Source organism: Zea mays, chromosome 4, assembly GCF_902167145.1.
Source record: "Zea mays cultivar B73 chromosome 4, Zm-B73-REFERENCE-NAM-5.0, whole genome shotgun sequence".
Taxonomy (NCBI): Eukaryota; Viridiplantae; Streptophyta; class Magnoliopsida; order Poales; family Poaceae; genus Zea; species Zea mays.
In genome coordinates this window covers 223,694,400-223,711,125 of record NC_050099.1, presented here as the reverse complement: position 1 = coordinate 223,711,125, position 16,726 = coordinate 223,694,400, and the positions used below count along the sequence as shown (strand labels likewise).

The following is a 16,726-nucleotide window of genomic DNA, read 5'->3' as shown; positions in this document are numbered from 1 at the left end:
CTAGCAACTAGGTTCAGTATATGATTTGCACATCTAACATGAAAAAATTTTCCATCACAGACAAGCAGCTCTTTGCAATTTTGAGTCACTATCTCAACTGCTACCTTGTTTGCAGCAACATTGTCCAAAGAAAGAGCAAATATTTCCTTATCAAGGTTCCAATTCAACACATTTGCATACTCGTGTTTGGCTGTTTGCTACCTCTACCTGGATGGCTGGATATCACAGATGAAGTGAAGTACCTGGCTGGCTGCTCTGCTATGATGGTGTGCCCGGCCGCTGCGAGGCAGTGAGGTGGGGGGCCGACGGCGAGGCAGTGAGGTGGGGCTGTGGGGGCGGTGGTGTCGACGGCCTTCCCTTCTAGAAGCTGCTCGAGCTCGACTGCCCACGCACCCTGTGCCAGCGCCCAGCGCAGCGGTGAGCCGGTGACCGCGCGTGGCGGCGTTCGTGCTCAAGCTCGACTGCTCGTCCACCAGAGCACGGGAGATGGGACAGCGTTCGTGGCGGGCGGCGGCGGCCGGGAGCACGGGAGATGGGACGGCGTTCGTGGCGGGCGCCGGCGGCCGGGAGCACAGGACGGCGTCACGGTGGTCGGCTGACTGGTTGTGGCTCGGGCGCTCAGCGGCTGGATGCCTGGATCACTGGATGTGGATCAGCGCTAAACCCTAAACACCTGATGCTTGATGGGCCGACCGATCAAGCAGCCCAACAGCCAACGCCCAACAGGAAGTAGGCCCAAGCCAAATCCAGAAACCGGGTACCCGCCCGAATAGTACCCGTATCCTACCCGGGATTTTCGGGTACTGACCGGGTATTAGTGATTCCGTATCCTACCCGTATCCGAGAGCCAATATCCGGGTAGTACCCGTATCCGTCCCGACAAATAAAATACCCGTTTCCGTATCCGAAAATTCGTCCCGTTTTGGTACCCGTATCCGGTACCCGTTCCGGATACCCGTCCCGTTTTCATCCCTACTCCGACACCTATACCACCCGTAGCCCCCCGGGTTCCTGGTACGGGTTCGGGTACCGGTGCGGGTGCGGGTACGGGTGCGGGTGCGGGGAGACGAGACGAGCATATGCAGATCAAGCGGGTCTGCGGATGGTTGATTGGCGCCGGCAACTGGAGGCCAATAGAATCGCTCGCTTGCGTTATCTTGTTCGCCTCGTCAGTTGTTGTTTCCTCCCTTCCCATCCCCCACTGCTCAGCAGTCAGTCAGCACTCGCCACCCACACGCCTCCGCTCCGCCCACGGTTCCACTCCAACTCTCCGATCTCCAGGAATCCGCGGCTGAGGCGCCGGCGATGGCGGCTCCCATGGTCGACGCCGAATACCTGCGCCAGGTCGACAGGGCGCGCCGCCACCTCCGCGCCCTCATCTCCAACAAGGGATGCGCCCCGATCATGCTCCGCCTCGCGTACGTGCGCCAATCGCTCACCTCCTCGCGCGCTAGTATACTCCCTCGAACCCCCTACTACTGTCGATTTTTTTCGCGGCCCTGTTGCCTCTGATTGGCATGGGGATTCCTGGGCTGTTGGACTCTTGCCGGCTTAGTGGCCTGCTTGCTGCTCTCTCGTGCTTCACGGTTGAGATCACTGGTCTGTTTCCGTGCCTGGTAGTGGTTTCGTCTGATTTTGGTTTGGCTTTTTGGCGAAGCAATTTGTCGAGCGTCTTGCCTGCGTGCGCGTGCTCTATCGTTAAGCGCATCCTAATCTTAGTTTCCTTACCGCGGTTGTCGCATTGACAAGTGAAGAGTAGGGGGTGATGAGTTTCGAGTTGTTAAATTCACGCATCTGATCCCGTTGATTGATGTTGTTAGAATCGTTAAGGTAGAACCCTCATTAAAATCAAAACCATATGTCAGTGCTGACGAAGCCGGTGGATCGGAGGAGCGGGTCTAAGTGCCCGTGAAGGAATAGTGTCTCAGGGTGTGAGTGTTGAATTCGGTGTCGCGTTCGGCTGTAATAAGCAGGTTGTAATAGGCCGTGTGGGCCGTGCAAGTGTTGGAGTATAAAACATGCTGTAAGACTTGGAAGAGGGGTATCCCAGAAATAATACAAACTGAAACGAACCAACCTTCTGGTTGTTCTGTGTCCGGCGATCACCTGAGTTGTTCACGAGCTCACGCGGGTGACGCCGCGTCGATCAGGGGCTGTGACAAGTGGTATTAGAGCCAAGCGGTCCTCGACGCAGATGCAGTTTCTGCTGTCGACCATGGTGACATCGTAACAGCGAAACGAGGAAAGGTGGGAGAAGATGGCGAAGGTGCTGGATCGACTAGGAGATCGACTCAAGGTAATGGAGGCGAGTCACCAACGACTGCAGGAGCCGGCATATTTCGTCGCCATGGCGGCAAGGAGAGAGGAGGAACGGAAGAAGGCCGAGGAGGAGAGATCAGTGCTGACTCGTCAGGTTGATGAAACTGGTAAGACCGTGGCACGTTTACGTTTGGAATTGCTTGCAAAGGATTTGGAGGTGGGTGATTCAGGATCTGATGGAGCTGGTGGAGGTTCTCGGGGTTATGGTCGTGGAGGAAGGGAATGGGATCATGAGTCGGGAGGGCAGTACCATGATCAGTCAGGTGAAGGGGGAAGGAGGATGGAGCGTGATTAGTTTGGGAATGAAAGTGTCAAGGGCGTCAAACCCCTGACTGGTCGGACCACGGCTATGTAGTTCGTAGCCGCCGTCCATCTTCTCCGGTGAGGATAAGCACCTCAACCGTAGGCTTGAGAGAATAGGAGTGTAGGAGATAGTTTATTGCTTGCCTCCTCCCTGTGGTTTACAAGGATATATATATAGCCCTCAGCCCACTAATTTAGGAGCTGATAATAGGAAAGACCCACTACTTTGGTAACTAATAAAAAGGAAGGAACAACCCTGTGGCGGAACCGCCCAGATCATTCCAGCTTAAGTGCCCAAGTCGCACCCTTAAAGGCACCAACACACTTAAACCGGAATAACCCGTCAGTCCCTCGGATCTAGTCCGATAAAGCCACTTATCCAGGATCGAATACCACTAGCTCACACGAAGGTGAGGCACAGAGAAATACAATAAAGCATAATACCACAATTTTAAGAAGTATCATTAGTGATTACATTATCGGAGTTTTAGAAATAATAACCATAAATTTTAATGCAGCGGAAATAACTAACGGAGAAAACCGAGTAACATGGCGAAGCCTGGCCACGCTACTCCTCCTGGTCCTCTCCTGCGGAAGCAGTAACCCACTCGACCATCTATCCCGGTGGCAGGGATGGAGGCCAAGTCACACCATCACCCAAAACAAGGAGGTACCTGCAAAAATTATGCCACAAGCAAAGTTGATACTCTGCTAGACTTACCCGGTGTGAGGAGTCTACTCCTCTACCTCTAGACCATGAAGCTGTTTGGCTGAGGGGTTTGGTTTGCCAAAAGCACTAGCTGAGTCTGAAATCAAGTTTTAGATTTTCAAGTTCTAGAATAATAATTTTTGACTAGATGAGCACCTAACTATCCATTCATGGTAGCAAGCAATTTAGTCAACCAACATCTTTTGTAAGTAACCTCATTTCCACTTATTACTCAATGCAGTACAATGGATCAAGCAGTCTCATTAGCTGCGAGAAGCAGACGATTCGAATCGAGTTTTAACCTTGCAAGGTAAACCTAAACACACGACATGTAGGGGCACTCCGTCCCCACACACATCAACCGTTCCCATCGATCCCCCGTTCGTGGCCAGGACTCACCGCCTTGGCATACAATGCTCCACTGACCTCGACCGCCGCCGTGCAGTGGCCGCACTTGTACCCACCATATCTGGAATGGGAGACCCAGTCTCAGGACAAGTGAGGGGTAAAGTCCGCGCCCGGCTTCACTCAGGTACTAGGCTTACCGGTTACCATATTTCCCGACATGTGTTTAGTATGTTCAAACGCTTGACACAGGTATCCGCACGTTAATCCTTATTCCAATTTTGTCTCGTAGACAACGCATCCCCATGGATCCGTGTCCACAGACCATCATCATTCTGTTATCAAAATGGATACAACCAATTCCTGACCTCGCGCGAGTGCTAGAAAAATCACTCGACTTCTACCGAGATCCTGATTTAGCATAGCAGCTACTCGACCTATCATACTAGTATCCATCTCAAAAGGAATCCTGAGTTCATGCAACTAGGGTTTCAGGCAACTCCTACACTTAAGTGCACGGTACAAGCCTACAAACATTAAGTGTAGTAAAATAGCATATATAAATGGTTATGCATAAAACTGAGGCTTGCCTGGAATTCAACACTAGATAGTGTTTGCTCGGGGATACTCGCTTGGTGAGCATCTCCTATCCTGGCCTTTGTTCTGTCTGTCCATATTCAAGGCGTCTGCCAACACCGTCTTGGAGTCAGCTCCACTCCACGTCCTTTATCTCGCACGATCATCATCTCTCGGTCCTAAATAAGATGCAAGATGCGTATGTATAAATATAATGAAAGTAGCACAAGATATACAAAGACACAGTGGCGAACTAAACATTAAATTGGAAGACACTGTAGACAACCACCTCTCTATATAAGTCAAAACAATTTCTACTATCAACTAAGAGTTCTGGTATTAAACACATTATTACTTTCCGCGCACAAATAAACCTCAACTTAACACTCCGATGGATTTTTTTACTAAACTCATCATGCGCATAACCCCGTTTCGCATACAACCATATTGTGGCGTGCACTCGAGACACTTCGATCATCGTAGCGTAACCACTAATATATGAACTCCGGCACTCATGTCTTAACAATACATCCTCCACACAACTAGCATTTTCTAAACTATTCGTCACATCAATAAATATATCCCCGATATAATCACGAATCCCATCACATTGCATAAAACAGATACACTTTTCACATAAACACGTATCGATACATTCCCCAAAACATGATCCGCATTTATTTATTTATTTATTTATTTAAACTTAGTCTTCGCATCAAACAACGCATCGCACATTTTTCCTATCAAAATATAAAAACATCCGAGTTTCTTTCTACTTCGTCTTCTTCTCTACACGCTTTCATTCATACAATTATACTTTCACGCACATATTCACGCCATCGACTGAATCGTAAATAAAACGAAATCACAATTTTTCTAAAGCGAATAACCTGGCCGACTCGTGTCGCGCATGCATGTATGTCGGTTTGGCTTTCTGTCGAGAAACGACGCGTGAAGCGCGACGACGACAAGGGGCTGCGATTAAACGACATACACAATTATTACACAATTTATTTGTTCAGTCATTTTATAAAATCAAGGAACACGGGACAGAGAGGAGCTCGCCGTGGGTTTCGACGACGACGCGCAGACGCTGCGCAGATCGACGACGTGAGGCCCGTTTTGGCGAGCGCGGCGCAGCGAAGGGCGTTGCTGCTGCTGCTGCAATACGTCGAGCACGACGAGGGCGCGACGCGGAGGGAATCCATGTGGCTGCGCGAACTGGCATCGCGGCTGCTGCGCGAGGTCAACGGCGTCGCACAAGCGTTGCGCAGATCAACATGGGTTGGGAAGGTGCAGGTCGAGTTCGAGTCCGCTGCGACATCCCGTCGAGCAAGAGATGGAGGTGTGCTTCATAGTGCCGAACAGAGGAGATTCTGCGCAGGAGCGTTGGATGGAGAATGCCGATGGAGCTCAAGCATCGAGGATGGCTGTTCGCGTGGCTCTGATGCGCGCGGCCATGGAGCCGGGACATGCACGGCGTCGGACGGGGAGAAGCCGTAGGGGAGACAGCGGTCATCGGCCGACACTTGTGCGCGTCCAGGGGAAACAGAGAGGGCGAGCAACAGCAGGGGAGAGAGCTTGGCGGCCATGGAAAATGGCGCTCGCGCATTGCTGGAGAGTGCCCACCCGAGTCCGGACCAGAGGAGGTCGAGTAGATGGCGAGGGGAGGATGCAGGGGCCTGCCTGCCGCCGAGCGCCGAGGTGCCGGGAAGGGGCGCATCCATGGAAGAGGGCACGCCAGCACGCCTGCTCGAGCTCGGACGCAGGAATGGAGCCCCGAGGGGGAGGGGTGGCGCCATGGAGGGAGGTCGGAGCCGATGCCCCGACGACGTTGACGCCCGTGAAGGCAGGAGCAGGGGCACGCGCCGGATCTGAGCACCATGGAACAGAGAAGGCACCACACGCTGAGGAGAGAGGGAGCGGAGAGGGGGATTCCATGGCAAGAGGAGCGGTCACCAGGGCTCCATGGACGAGCAGGAGCAGAGGGAGGAAGGTGGCCGGAGGTGGAAGACGAGCAGGCTACGTGCGTGAGAAGCCTGGCGGCCAGGAAAATGGAAGAAGGAAGTGGCTGGCTGATTGATTTAACGGGGCACTGCTAGCAACCCATTGGCCACCGTGGGCGACAGCCATCTACTGGCCGGCTGCAGCTATTGGCGCAGAGAACGGCGACCAGCTACTGGCCAGGGACTGGCAGTGGCAGCCGTTGGCCGGGTATTGGCTGCAAGCCTGAGCAGACCGTGGCGTGCGGGAGAAAAGAAAACAGATGCTGGTGAATTATTTAGAGAGAAAAAGGGCTGATTGTTTAGGAGCTAAATATTTTTTTATTTGATTTCTCTGAGACAAGAGCTCCCGTATGAGTTGTTTATCAAGACGGTGACAATTATTGGTTGGAGAGGAGTGGTCATCTGTCGGCCGATTTGCGCAGCGCTTATTCGTTGGCTGAGACCCACGCAGGGAACAGAGCGAACTGACGTACGGATGAACGAGAGGCCACAGAATAAAATAGACCGAGACATTTTATTTGGGTGTTGCTTGGAAATTAAATTCTCGCGCATAAGTAGGAATAAAATGAATCGAGATCGATCGGCTTCAGATTCGGCATCGAAATAAAACGGGTCGGATTAATAAAAATCATTGCCGAGGTTGGCTTTTGAATTTAGATGGGACACAGAGATTTTAAGCCGAGTAGGATAAAAGTAAATAGGTGCCAACACGTGGAGTATTCCGTTTGAGAGCACGGACTCGGATTAATTTTTGGACATAGATCGAACATCGAGAAATTGGATTCGGACACAGCTCGACTAGCAACTGTCGAGCGCCTGATTAAATGAGCTTCAGACGAGATTTACAAATCGAGATTGATTATCGAGTTTGTATTCGTGTCGAGAAATAAAAGTTTTAATAGGCTCCAAAGTTGGCCTTCTGTGAGAGTGAATAACTCCGAATTCGATGAAAGGTGAATGAATAGTCCGGATAATCAGAGACATACGCGAGTGAGAAATAAATTTTTTACTGAGCATCCGAGATTAGGATAAATCTCTCGATATAACACGAAATAGACACCTGGGGTGTCACAAACCCCCCAATAGGAGCTAATAATAGGAAGAGCCCACTAATTTAGGAGCTGATATTATGATCACATTCTCATATATAGTCCAACCTTGAAAGAGCATTATGATCACTTGAGGCTGGTCTTTGCTAAGCTTAGAGAACACAAGTTCTACCTGAAACACAAGAAGTGTTCCTTTGTGCAGCAGGAACTTCAGTATCTGGGGCATATCATTTCCAGAAAAGGGGTAGCCGCTGACCCAGCCAAGGCAGCTGCTATGCTAGCCTGGCCACAGCCTCAGAATGTCACTGAGTTAAGAGTTTTCCTTGGGCTCACAGGCTAATACAGAAAATTTGTGAGGAATTATGGGTTGCTAGCTAAACCCTTGACTGTTCTTCTGCAGAAACAACATAGTTTTCAGTGGACAACTGCAGCACAATAGGCTTTTCATTCCCTGAAACAAGCTATGACCACTGTAGAAGAGTGAACTCGATGTATTGCATAGAGGTGGACTACAATATATAGAGACACAGGAAACCCTAACCCTAATGGACCGGCAGCCCAACAGTGGTGCCGGCCCACACACACATAGTCTAACATCCCCCCGCAGTCGCAACGGGGGCACCACACACGATGAGACTGGAGTAGAGGCTGAAGGTAGGAGCCGACGGGTTGACCCCCCCCCCCCCCCCCCGCAGTCGCAGCGTCGTGATGGTGCGAATGTTGCGGCTGGAGTAGAGACCGTTGTGTGCTCCAAGAAGACGATAGCCCCTAGATGCCGAGGTAGCCGAAGTCGAGGTGGTCGCGGTCGGAAGACGCACAGCAAAAGCCTGATCTTCGGGAGGGGTCGACGTTCGAGCGTCAACGATCGGCAGGGCGACACAGCAAAAGGGCACCGGCAGGCCGACCTGCTTCTTCGATCGACCAGACGTCAAGGAGCCCCGCCAGGGAGGCCGACAGCAGCGCACGCGGCTGCGCCGATCATGGTGTCCGCGCCCGCGGCAGAAAAGAACGGGAATGTCGGATCCGGTCGGGAAGGCCACGGCAGCGACGGATCCGGACGGGAAGATGCGATTCAGCCAAAGGGACGGCGGATCGAGCCGAAAAGGTCGCAGCAACGTGGATCCGGCCGGGAAGGCCGCGGCAGCGACGGATCCAATGAAGGGAGTAGGCGGCGGGGTGGGTCCAGCCAGGCAGGGGCCTGCGCCGGACCTGGCAAGGGGTGTTGACGGCATCGGTGACAGGAAAAGCTCAAAGTGGGAGGCGCTGCTTGGGCGTCAACACGGGCAATTAGGAGGTGGCTAGCGCGATGACAAGGGGCTGCAAAGCGCAGGAGCGGCCTGCTGGCCGGGCGGCGGCGGAAGAGAGGGTGCCGCTGCTAGGGGCGCCTGCTGTGGCGGCGGCGAGGCCACCCACGCCAGGAACAGAGACCGGCGAGGTCGCCCGCGCCTACTGCAGCGGCAGCAAGGCCGAGGAGCTAGCCCGGCGACGAATCTGGGCAAACGTCTGGGTGTAGGGGGAGAGGCGATCGGAGATGGCGGCTGGTCTTAGGGCGAGCCCGAGCGGGGCCTTGGCGGCCTGAGCGCCTGCACCGGGGAAGAAGGCCGCATGGAGGGGCTGCCGAGCAGTGGGAGATGAGGAGGAAGGGAGAGGTGAAGGCGCCGCGCCCCGGAGGGTGGACCAGTCACGCGTCCTGGGCGTAGACCAGTCACGCGCTCGTGGAACTCGGCGACCGTCTTCTCGGCCGCCGCGGGCAGCGCCCCAGCGCGGCAGCGCGCCTGGGCGACGAAGACGAGGAACTCCTCCTGGCACAACACGAAGGCCTCGAGCAGGCGGCGGATCTACGCGGCGGAGAGGAACTCCTCGCCTGCCCCGGCGGCGGCGTCGCTATGGCGGACCCGGTCCGAGCCCCGGCGGCCACGGCGCGGCATGGTCTGGCCCTCGACGGCCTCGGCGCGGGCGCTCGCAGCCCCGCCAGGTCGTGAGGCGACGCGGCCGGGCAGGGAAGGTCGCGTGCACGCGCGGTCGTCCTGCGGCGGCGCGGGCGCGCGGCCAGGCAGGAACTCCCCGCAGAGGGAGAGGCTGGAGACGCGGGCTGACGGAGCCCGCGTGGACCCGCAGCACCACCAGCGCCTTGCACGGCCCCGCCGGCGGGAAGGCGGACGGGGTGGGGGAAAGAGGGAGGCCTCGGCGGCCGAGGGAGAGTGCCGGCGGCTGGGGGCCAAAGGCTGGCAGCCGGCTGGGGAAGGGGTGGGGGTGCGGCTGCCTGCCCAGGGAGACAGCGGCGGCGGCTGGGAGGAAGGAGGCCACCCCCGGGAGGGAAGGTTGGGCCTCCCGGGGGCAGCGATGGCAGGCGGCGGCTGGGTGGGAGGGAGCCGCCGGCGGCTGCGGTGGGAGAGAGAGGAAGAAACCCTAAAACTAATTCTCTGATACCATGTAGAAGAGTGAACTCGATGTATTGCATAGAGGTGGACTACAATATATAGAGACACAGGAAACCCTAACCCTAATGGACCGGCAGCCCAACAGTGGTGCCGGCCCACACACACTCACACACACATAGTCTAACAACCACCACACCTGTGCTAGCCTTACCCAGATTTGATTTGCTTTTTGTGATAGAAACTGATGCATGTGATGATGGCTTAGGAGCAGTCCTTATGCAGAAAGGGAGACCAATTGCTTTCATTAGCAAGGCTTTGGGCCAGAATAATAAGCACTTATCTATCTTTGAGAAGGAGTTCCTTGCATTAATCTTAGCTGTAGATCGGTGCATAAGTCCCTTACCTTCCTAGGGGAGCAACACCTCCAATCAGACTTACAAACGAAAGCCATGACCAAACTGATGGACCTTCAATTTTAGATTGTTTACAAGAAAGGGTCTGAAAACGTGGTTGCTGATGCACTTTCCAGGGTGGGTTCAGCCATGGAGTTGTCTGCTTTGTCTGAAGTGCAACCGGTTTGGATACAAGAAGTAGTCAATTCCTATATCACTGATGCTGAAGCTCAGGAACTGCTGACCAAACTGCTAATCCAGAGCCCAGATGAGCAAGGCTTCTGTCTTCAACAAGGCATTATTAGGAGGGGCAGGCAAGTGTGGATTGGTGCAAACTCAGCTCTCAGAACTAAGCTGATTTCAGCTTTGCATGCCAGTGCTAATTGGTGGACATTCTGGTGGTCCAGCTACCTACCAAAGGGTGGAGAGATTCTTTTATTGGAAAGGGCTCAAATCTGATGTTATGCTATTTGTGCAGCAGTGTCAAATTTGTCAGCAAGCCAAGTCTGAGAGGGTGCACCCAGCAGGCTTACTTCAACCATTACCTGTCCCTAGGGGAGCTTGGGAAGAAATTACAATGGATTTTATTGAGGGCTTGCCTAAATCTGAAGGTTTTGATATTATTCTGGTTGTGGTGGACAGGTTTACCAAGTTTGCACATTTTCTACCCTTAAAACATCCTTTCACTGCTCAAAAAGTGGCTCAAGTTTTCTTGGATCAGATAGTGGAACCCCATGTGGCTCCAAAATCTATTGTTTCTGACAGAGATAAATTGTTTACTAGTCAGTTTTGGAGACATCTGTTTCAGTTGATGGATGTGCAACTTCTGTTCTCTACTGCCTACCATCCACAAACAGATGGTCAGAGTGAGCGTGTCAATCAGTGTTTGGAGATGTCTTTAAGATGTGCAGTGAATGACCACCCTCAGAAATGGAAGGGCTGGTTAGCTCTTGCAGTGTACTGGTATAATACCAGCTACCACTCTTCTTTGGGATGTACTCCATTCATAGTGATGTATGGCTATGATGCACCTGCTGTTGCTATACCTTGTTTGGCTCACTCTGATGATGTCGAGGTAAATCAGTGGCTTACTGACAGAGCTGCTTACTCAGCTATGCTCAAAGAACATTTGACTCGGGCTCAACATAGGATGAAACAGTTTGCCGACAAGGGCAGAACTCCAAGAGAGTTTAGCATTGGGAACTTAGTGCTTCTAAAGTTGCAGTCGTATGCTCAGAAGACTGGTCAATCGACCCTGCCCAAAACTTGCCTTCAAGTTTTTTGGTCCTTTTCGGGTTCTGAACAAGGTAGGGTCTATGGCTTATCGTTTCAGGTTCCTCAAGATGCTCAGGTTCATCCGGTGTTTCATGTGTCGCAACTTAAGCTGTTTCATCCAAGGTACACACCTGTGTTTGCTACTCTACCTCGTGTGGCTGATTTATCTGTTGCTAGTGTGGAACCTGAAGATATTTCGGATCATCGCCTCGTCCACAAGAGGAATCAGGCTATCACTCTGTGATATCAAGTGGTCTCACCTTCCAGTGCAGACTGCTACATGGGAGGATGCTAATGTGGTCAAGGAGTGTTTTCCTGATGCAATCGCTTGGGGACAAGCGATATCCGCGCCCTGGGGACATGTCAGTGCCGACGAAGCCGGTGGATCAGAGGAGCGGGTCTAAGTGCCCGAGAAGGAATAGTGTCTCAGGGTGTGAGTGTTTTGAATTTGGTCGTGTTGGGCTGTAATGAGCAGGTTGTAATGGGCCGTGTGGGCCGTGCAAGTGTTGGAGTATGAAACATGCTGTAAGACTTGGAAGAGGGGTATCCCAGAAATAATACAAACTGAAACGAACCAACCTTCCGGTTGTTCCGTATCCGGCGATCACCTGAGTTGTTCCCGAGCTCACGCCGGCAACGCCGCGTCGGCCAGGGGCTGTGACACGATAGCACAATCTGTGTTATACAGTAACGTTGCCACTATCACAAACGTTTTTTTTTTTCAATTCCATAGAGAGATCGTGGAAAGCTGACACAAGATACATGTTCTAGCTCAACTGGGATTTCCTCTGCTTTATTCATGTCATTATGTGGACTGTGGAATTGCTGAGAGGTGGGTAGGGTACCTCTGTATTCCTGTATGAGTTAGGACTTAGGAGAAAGTATTTTATCCACTAATAGAAGGAAGTATATGGTGCTCACTTAGTAACAGCTTATGAGAAGCTCCAGTAGAGCACAATTTTGTAGAGGGCCAGTCAAACTGATATGGTGACTAGTTTATATGTTGGAGTTCCCATTTTATATTTTTAGGTACATTGGGTTCCTCTATATGCCGTTGATCTGTAACCAGTTAAAAATCACACCAGTTTGACCTCCATTTGCTCTAGGATTCAGCCAGGAATGTATTCTGCTTAATATGGATTGAGCTTACACCATTCTTCCCTTCATTCAATCATTGAAGACTTCTTTGCTCTCCCTTGCAGATGGCATGATGCTGGAACTTATGACCTGAAGACAAAAACTGGTGGTGCAAATGGTTCGATTAGATATGAAGAAGAGTACACTCATGGTTCAAATGCTGGTTTAAAGATTGCTATCGATCTCCTTGGTATGCATCGGTTATACTCAATTATATTCTAGATGCCTATGAAAGAATATATTAACATATAAGTTAAGTACGGACTACTTGAATGAGGATTTCGAAGAAATCAATTTACACCGTTTTCTAGTTACTTCTCATAAACTGAAACTCCTTTCCTGTGGCTGTGGGTTTTCTGCTATCTTCAAGGTCAGACAACAATATATTGGTTTTCGTGTCAATTGTTCTGGGATGATAAATTAAGAAAACTATGTAATGCTTTTAGCCGCTTAGGGAAGAAGTCCTCTCATAAATATCTACTTGGTCAGAACTATTAGGTTCTAGGTCTATGCCCTGTCATGCAGACATGCAGTTAGACTATTATACGCACGACAATGGTTACCTGTATACCATTAAGCCTTAAATGTAATATCGGGAGGTGTCTCAGTCAGAGCAATTGCAGTTTATGTGAATCCTACTACATTTGTATATCGTACTTCATGTGGAATGATGGTGATTTGTGTTTCTTGTTTTCTTCTGTATTTCTTCACTGCTAAAATAAATGAAATCATTACTATTGCTTATTCAATTGTCTTTTGTTTTCCTCTAGAGCCTATCAAAGCAAAGAATCCAAAGATAACATATGCAGACCTGTATCAGGTAATTTGGTATCACCTTCATTTTGCTCTTCTATAGGATGTTTGGCCTTCTCTAACCCTGTCGTGATTGGGCTTTTTTATCCTGTTGGGAACTGTGAAACTCTGGATTCAGTATAAATACTAACCTACATGGAATTTATAAACAGCTTGCTGGAGTGGTTGCAGTCGAAGTGACTGGGGGGCCAACTGTTGAATTTATTCCTGGCAGACGTGTATGTAAAAAAAACATTTCTTCGTGATTGGATTCATCTTCCTGATGTTCACTCTTTAACTGGTTGACACTAATCAGGATTCGTCGGTGTGCCCCCGTGAAGGGCGTCTGCCAGATGCTAAGAAAGGTATTTACTACCTTGGGCTATACTTGTGTGATTGAATTGTAACATGTATCCTAACATTATTATTTTAACGTGGTTTTCTGGAAGTTTGAGAGGGAGGGAAGGAAGAATGGTACTTGTGTAATTCATGTGTAAAACTATCTTGTTCCTGTCAGCATCGAACAGTTATGCATATCTGGGCTCCATGTTTGCCTGAAGTTTTATTAAACAACATAAGGGCTAGTTTGGGAACCTTATTTTCCCATGGGAAAATGAACTAATTTCCCTTGGGAAAATGGGGTTCCCAAACTAGCCCTAAAAATTATTTTCTATTAGGAGCTGTTCCTGGTCCTGCCTTTATTTAACTAGTACTATATATAACATGTGTTTGTATCCAGCTTTGGTATACTGATGGTTTGATGTCATTGTGTACTTATTATTTGATCATGTCTGTTGCTAATGTACATCTCTTGTTTTTTTGGATTCATTTCGTGAATAGGTGCACCACATCTGAGGGACATCTTTTATCGGATGGGCTTATCGGACAAAGATATTGTAGCTCTATCAGGGGGACATACTCTGGTAAATGGTTTGTCTCTGAAGGAGTACTCATTTGTTCATACGCACATCTTGAGACATTTGTTCTTTTAGGGAAGGGCTCACCCTGAGAGGTCTGGATTCGATGGTGCCTGGACAAAGGAGCCTCTTAAGTTTGATAACTCATACTTTCTGTAAGTTGAACAAAGTCAGAATTTCTACTTGGTTTACTGACTAGATTCCATATTAAACGAGGGTGCATTGTTACTGCAGTGAGCTGTTGAATGAGGAATCTGAGGGACTTTTAAAGCTCCCAACTGACAAGGCACTGTTATCAGATCCTGAATTTAGGCGCTATGTGGAGCTCTATGCAAAGGTGAATAAGACTTATAGATATCCTTGTGCACAGCACACTTTAGCACCTTGTTTGATTATACAAGCTTCAGATCCACTGATTCAGAACCATGTCTTTGTTCGTACCGTAGGATGAAGATGCGTTCTTCAAAGATTATGCTGAATCACACAAGAAACTCTCTGAGCTTGGCTTCACGCCTCGCAGCACAGCACCATCCAAATCAGATCTTCCAACCGCCGCCGTGCTTGCACAGAGTGCCTTTGGGGTAGCAGTTGCTGCAGCCGTAGTTATCGCTGGCTACTTGTACGAGGCTTCCAAGAAGGCCAAGTAGAGGGCGAAGTTCTTCTCCACATGGCTTTGCTTTAGTAAGTCTGAAGATCGAATAACAGGACCATATCTGAAGATCGAATAACGGATCATATAAATGAGTTACTCGGAAAATGTTCTGAAATCCTTACGAACAGAACGTTGCCTTCATGTTTACACTGTACTCATGAGTCACAGTGATATGGAGATGGCATAGCCTACTATTGGAAGTATATGCATTCTGTGTAATCTATGCATCGGATTGCAGCTGGAACTTCCGTGGAAATTGACAGTGATGTGTCGACATAGGAACTGCGATTTGGTTCAATGACCACGTAGAGGGAATGTACTGGCGGGATCCTTTTATTTATAGCAGATAGTGTTGGTGAGGGAGGCCTATGTCGCGTTTTCTTGACTGAGCAAGTACAGCCGACTGCTGGCTATAAAGATGCTTCCAACGTACCCCTCTGTCCCAATATATAATTCTTTTAGCCTTTTACTTTTGTGTCTATATTTAAGTAGATGATAATAAATCTAAACACATAAATAATATACATATACTAAATATTGTATAAATCCTTAACACCCTTAACTGAATACTATTTTGAGACAGAAGGAGTACTATTTAGCTCATCGATACAGGAGTTAGCTTTTCACTATTAAAACAAGACTTCATTTGTTTCTCTATAGTTTCTTGGTTCTTATGTTTAAGCCAGATGTAAGTTTACAGACTGTTTCTTCTCTCTCATTTTCCCTCTCATCCTGTCATCCACCTTAACATTTATAGGATGTTTGGTTTGAAGAATCACTTTGTCGGAGAGGAAATCTTCGGCCGGGTGGTGGAATGCACCCACCCTAAATCCTAAGATGAGGAGGGGCCTAAGCGTTTTGCATGTCTGCTAAGCGGTGAATGAACACAAGAACACACAAGGGTATAGAGTGGTTCGGGCCGTCGGAGCGTAATAACCTACTCCACTGTGTGATGTATTGAGCTTGAGAGCTTGTATGAACTTGTGAACCTGAGCTGGGTCTAAGTGTGTCTGAGTCTAAGTGAGCTTGAGTTGTAACGCTGTGTGTGCCTCCCCTTTTATAGCTGAAGGGGGGCACGTACAAGGGTGCTGAGCCCCGACATGCGGGCCCAGAGACATAACAGATGTAATACTTGGAGCAACTAATGCTGGTCGCCAGTGTAATCTCCTTGCGTCCTGATATCCGCAGGCTGCGTAGTATCGGCGTGCAGCGGAAGCTTCACTGGCAACATACGAGTGATGATGAGCATAGTGTATGCCGCAGCACGGGCGCACTGCCTGCCACCAGAGCGGACGGGCACGCCGCCTGCAGGATGGCTTGGCCGTCGCCCGTCAGCAGAGTGGACAGGGCACATTAAATGCTGAGGCGGCACATTGCTTGTCAGTGGAGTAGACAAGGCGTATTTAATGCTGAGGTGGCACATCACCTGCCAGCTTGACAGGCGGCGCGCCTCCTCCACAATAAATGCAGAGGTCGCGCGACCCAGAGGCCTTACGTCTGGCTCCGCCTGCTGGCTTACGTCACGGGCAGTAGGCAACGTGGCAGCATCGGGTCTCCGCTTGAGCGGGGAGTGGGAGCGCTCGCGGTATGGTCCGGACACGTGTCAGCACCGGACCCCCGCCTGGCCTTGATTAAGGCCTGGGTATTCTTTGCCTTGGAATCCCGGTCCCTACTGTGAGCAGCCCGGACCCCTCCTGAGGGGTCCGGGACCCGTCCAAGGTGTCTGGTTTGTACCTGTGGAGGTTTTGAACCCCGCCAGGAAGTCCGGTCTGTGCATCTAGGGGTCCGGCACTTCCCGTAGGGGTCAGGACCCACCGTTGACACCTTAGAGTAGATTGTCTCCTCTGGCCACGTGGCGGCCACGGAGCCGCTC

The 16,726-nt window shown here is 50.4% G+C and overlaps 1 protein-coding gene across 1 annotated transcript; it reads left to right on the top strand.

Annotated features, from left to right (window-relative positions):
• The first annotated feature begins 1,120 nt into the window (after positions 1–1,120).
• LOC100193965 (uncharacterized) lies at positions 1,121–15,155 on the top strand. Its single transcript, NM_001139033.1, has 9 exons — positions 1,121–1,418; positions 12,558–12,682; positions 13,263–13,312; positions 13,458–13,523; positions 13,601–13,649; positions 14,125–14,207; positions 14,277–14,356; positions 14,436–14,538; positions 14,648–15,155. Exons 1-9 carry the CDS (start codon positions 1,306–1,308, stop codon positions 14,846–14,848), a joined length of 870 nt encoding a protein of 289 aa, NP_001132505.1. The 5' UTR covers positions 1,121–1,305; the 3' UTR covers positions 14,849–15,155.
• Positions 15,156–16,726: the final 1,571 nt, after the last annotated feature.

Excerpts from the sequence above, each read along its gene's own strand:
- LOC100193965 (NM_001139033.1), top strand. The coding sequence starts at position 1,306 with ATGGCGGCTCCCATGGTCGACGCCGAATACCTGCGCCAGGTCGACAGG. Across the intron at positions 12,683-13,262 it reads GATTGCTATCGATCTCCTTG|AGCCTATCAAAGCAAAGAAT; the intron begins GTATGCATCGGT and ends GTTTTCCTCTAG. Across the intron at positions 14,357-14,435 it reads TTTGATAACTCATACTTTCT|TGAGCTGTTGAATGAGGAAT; the intron begins GTAAGTTGAACA and ends TTGTTACTGCAG.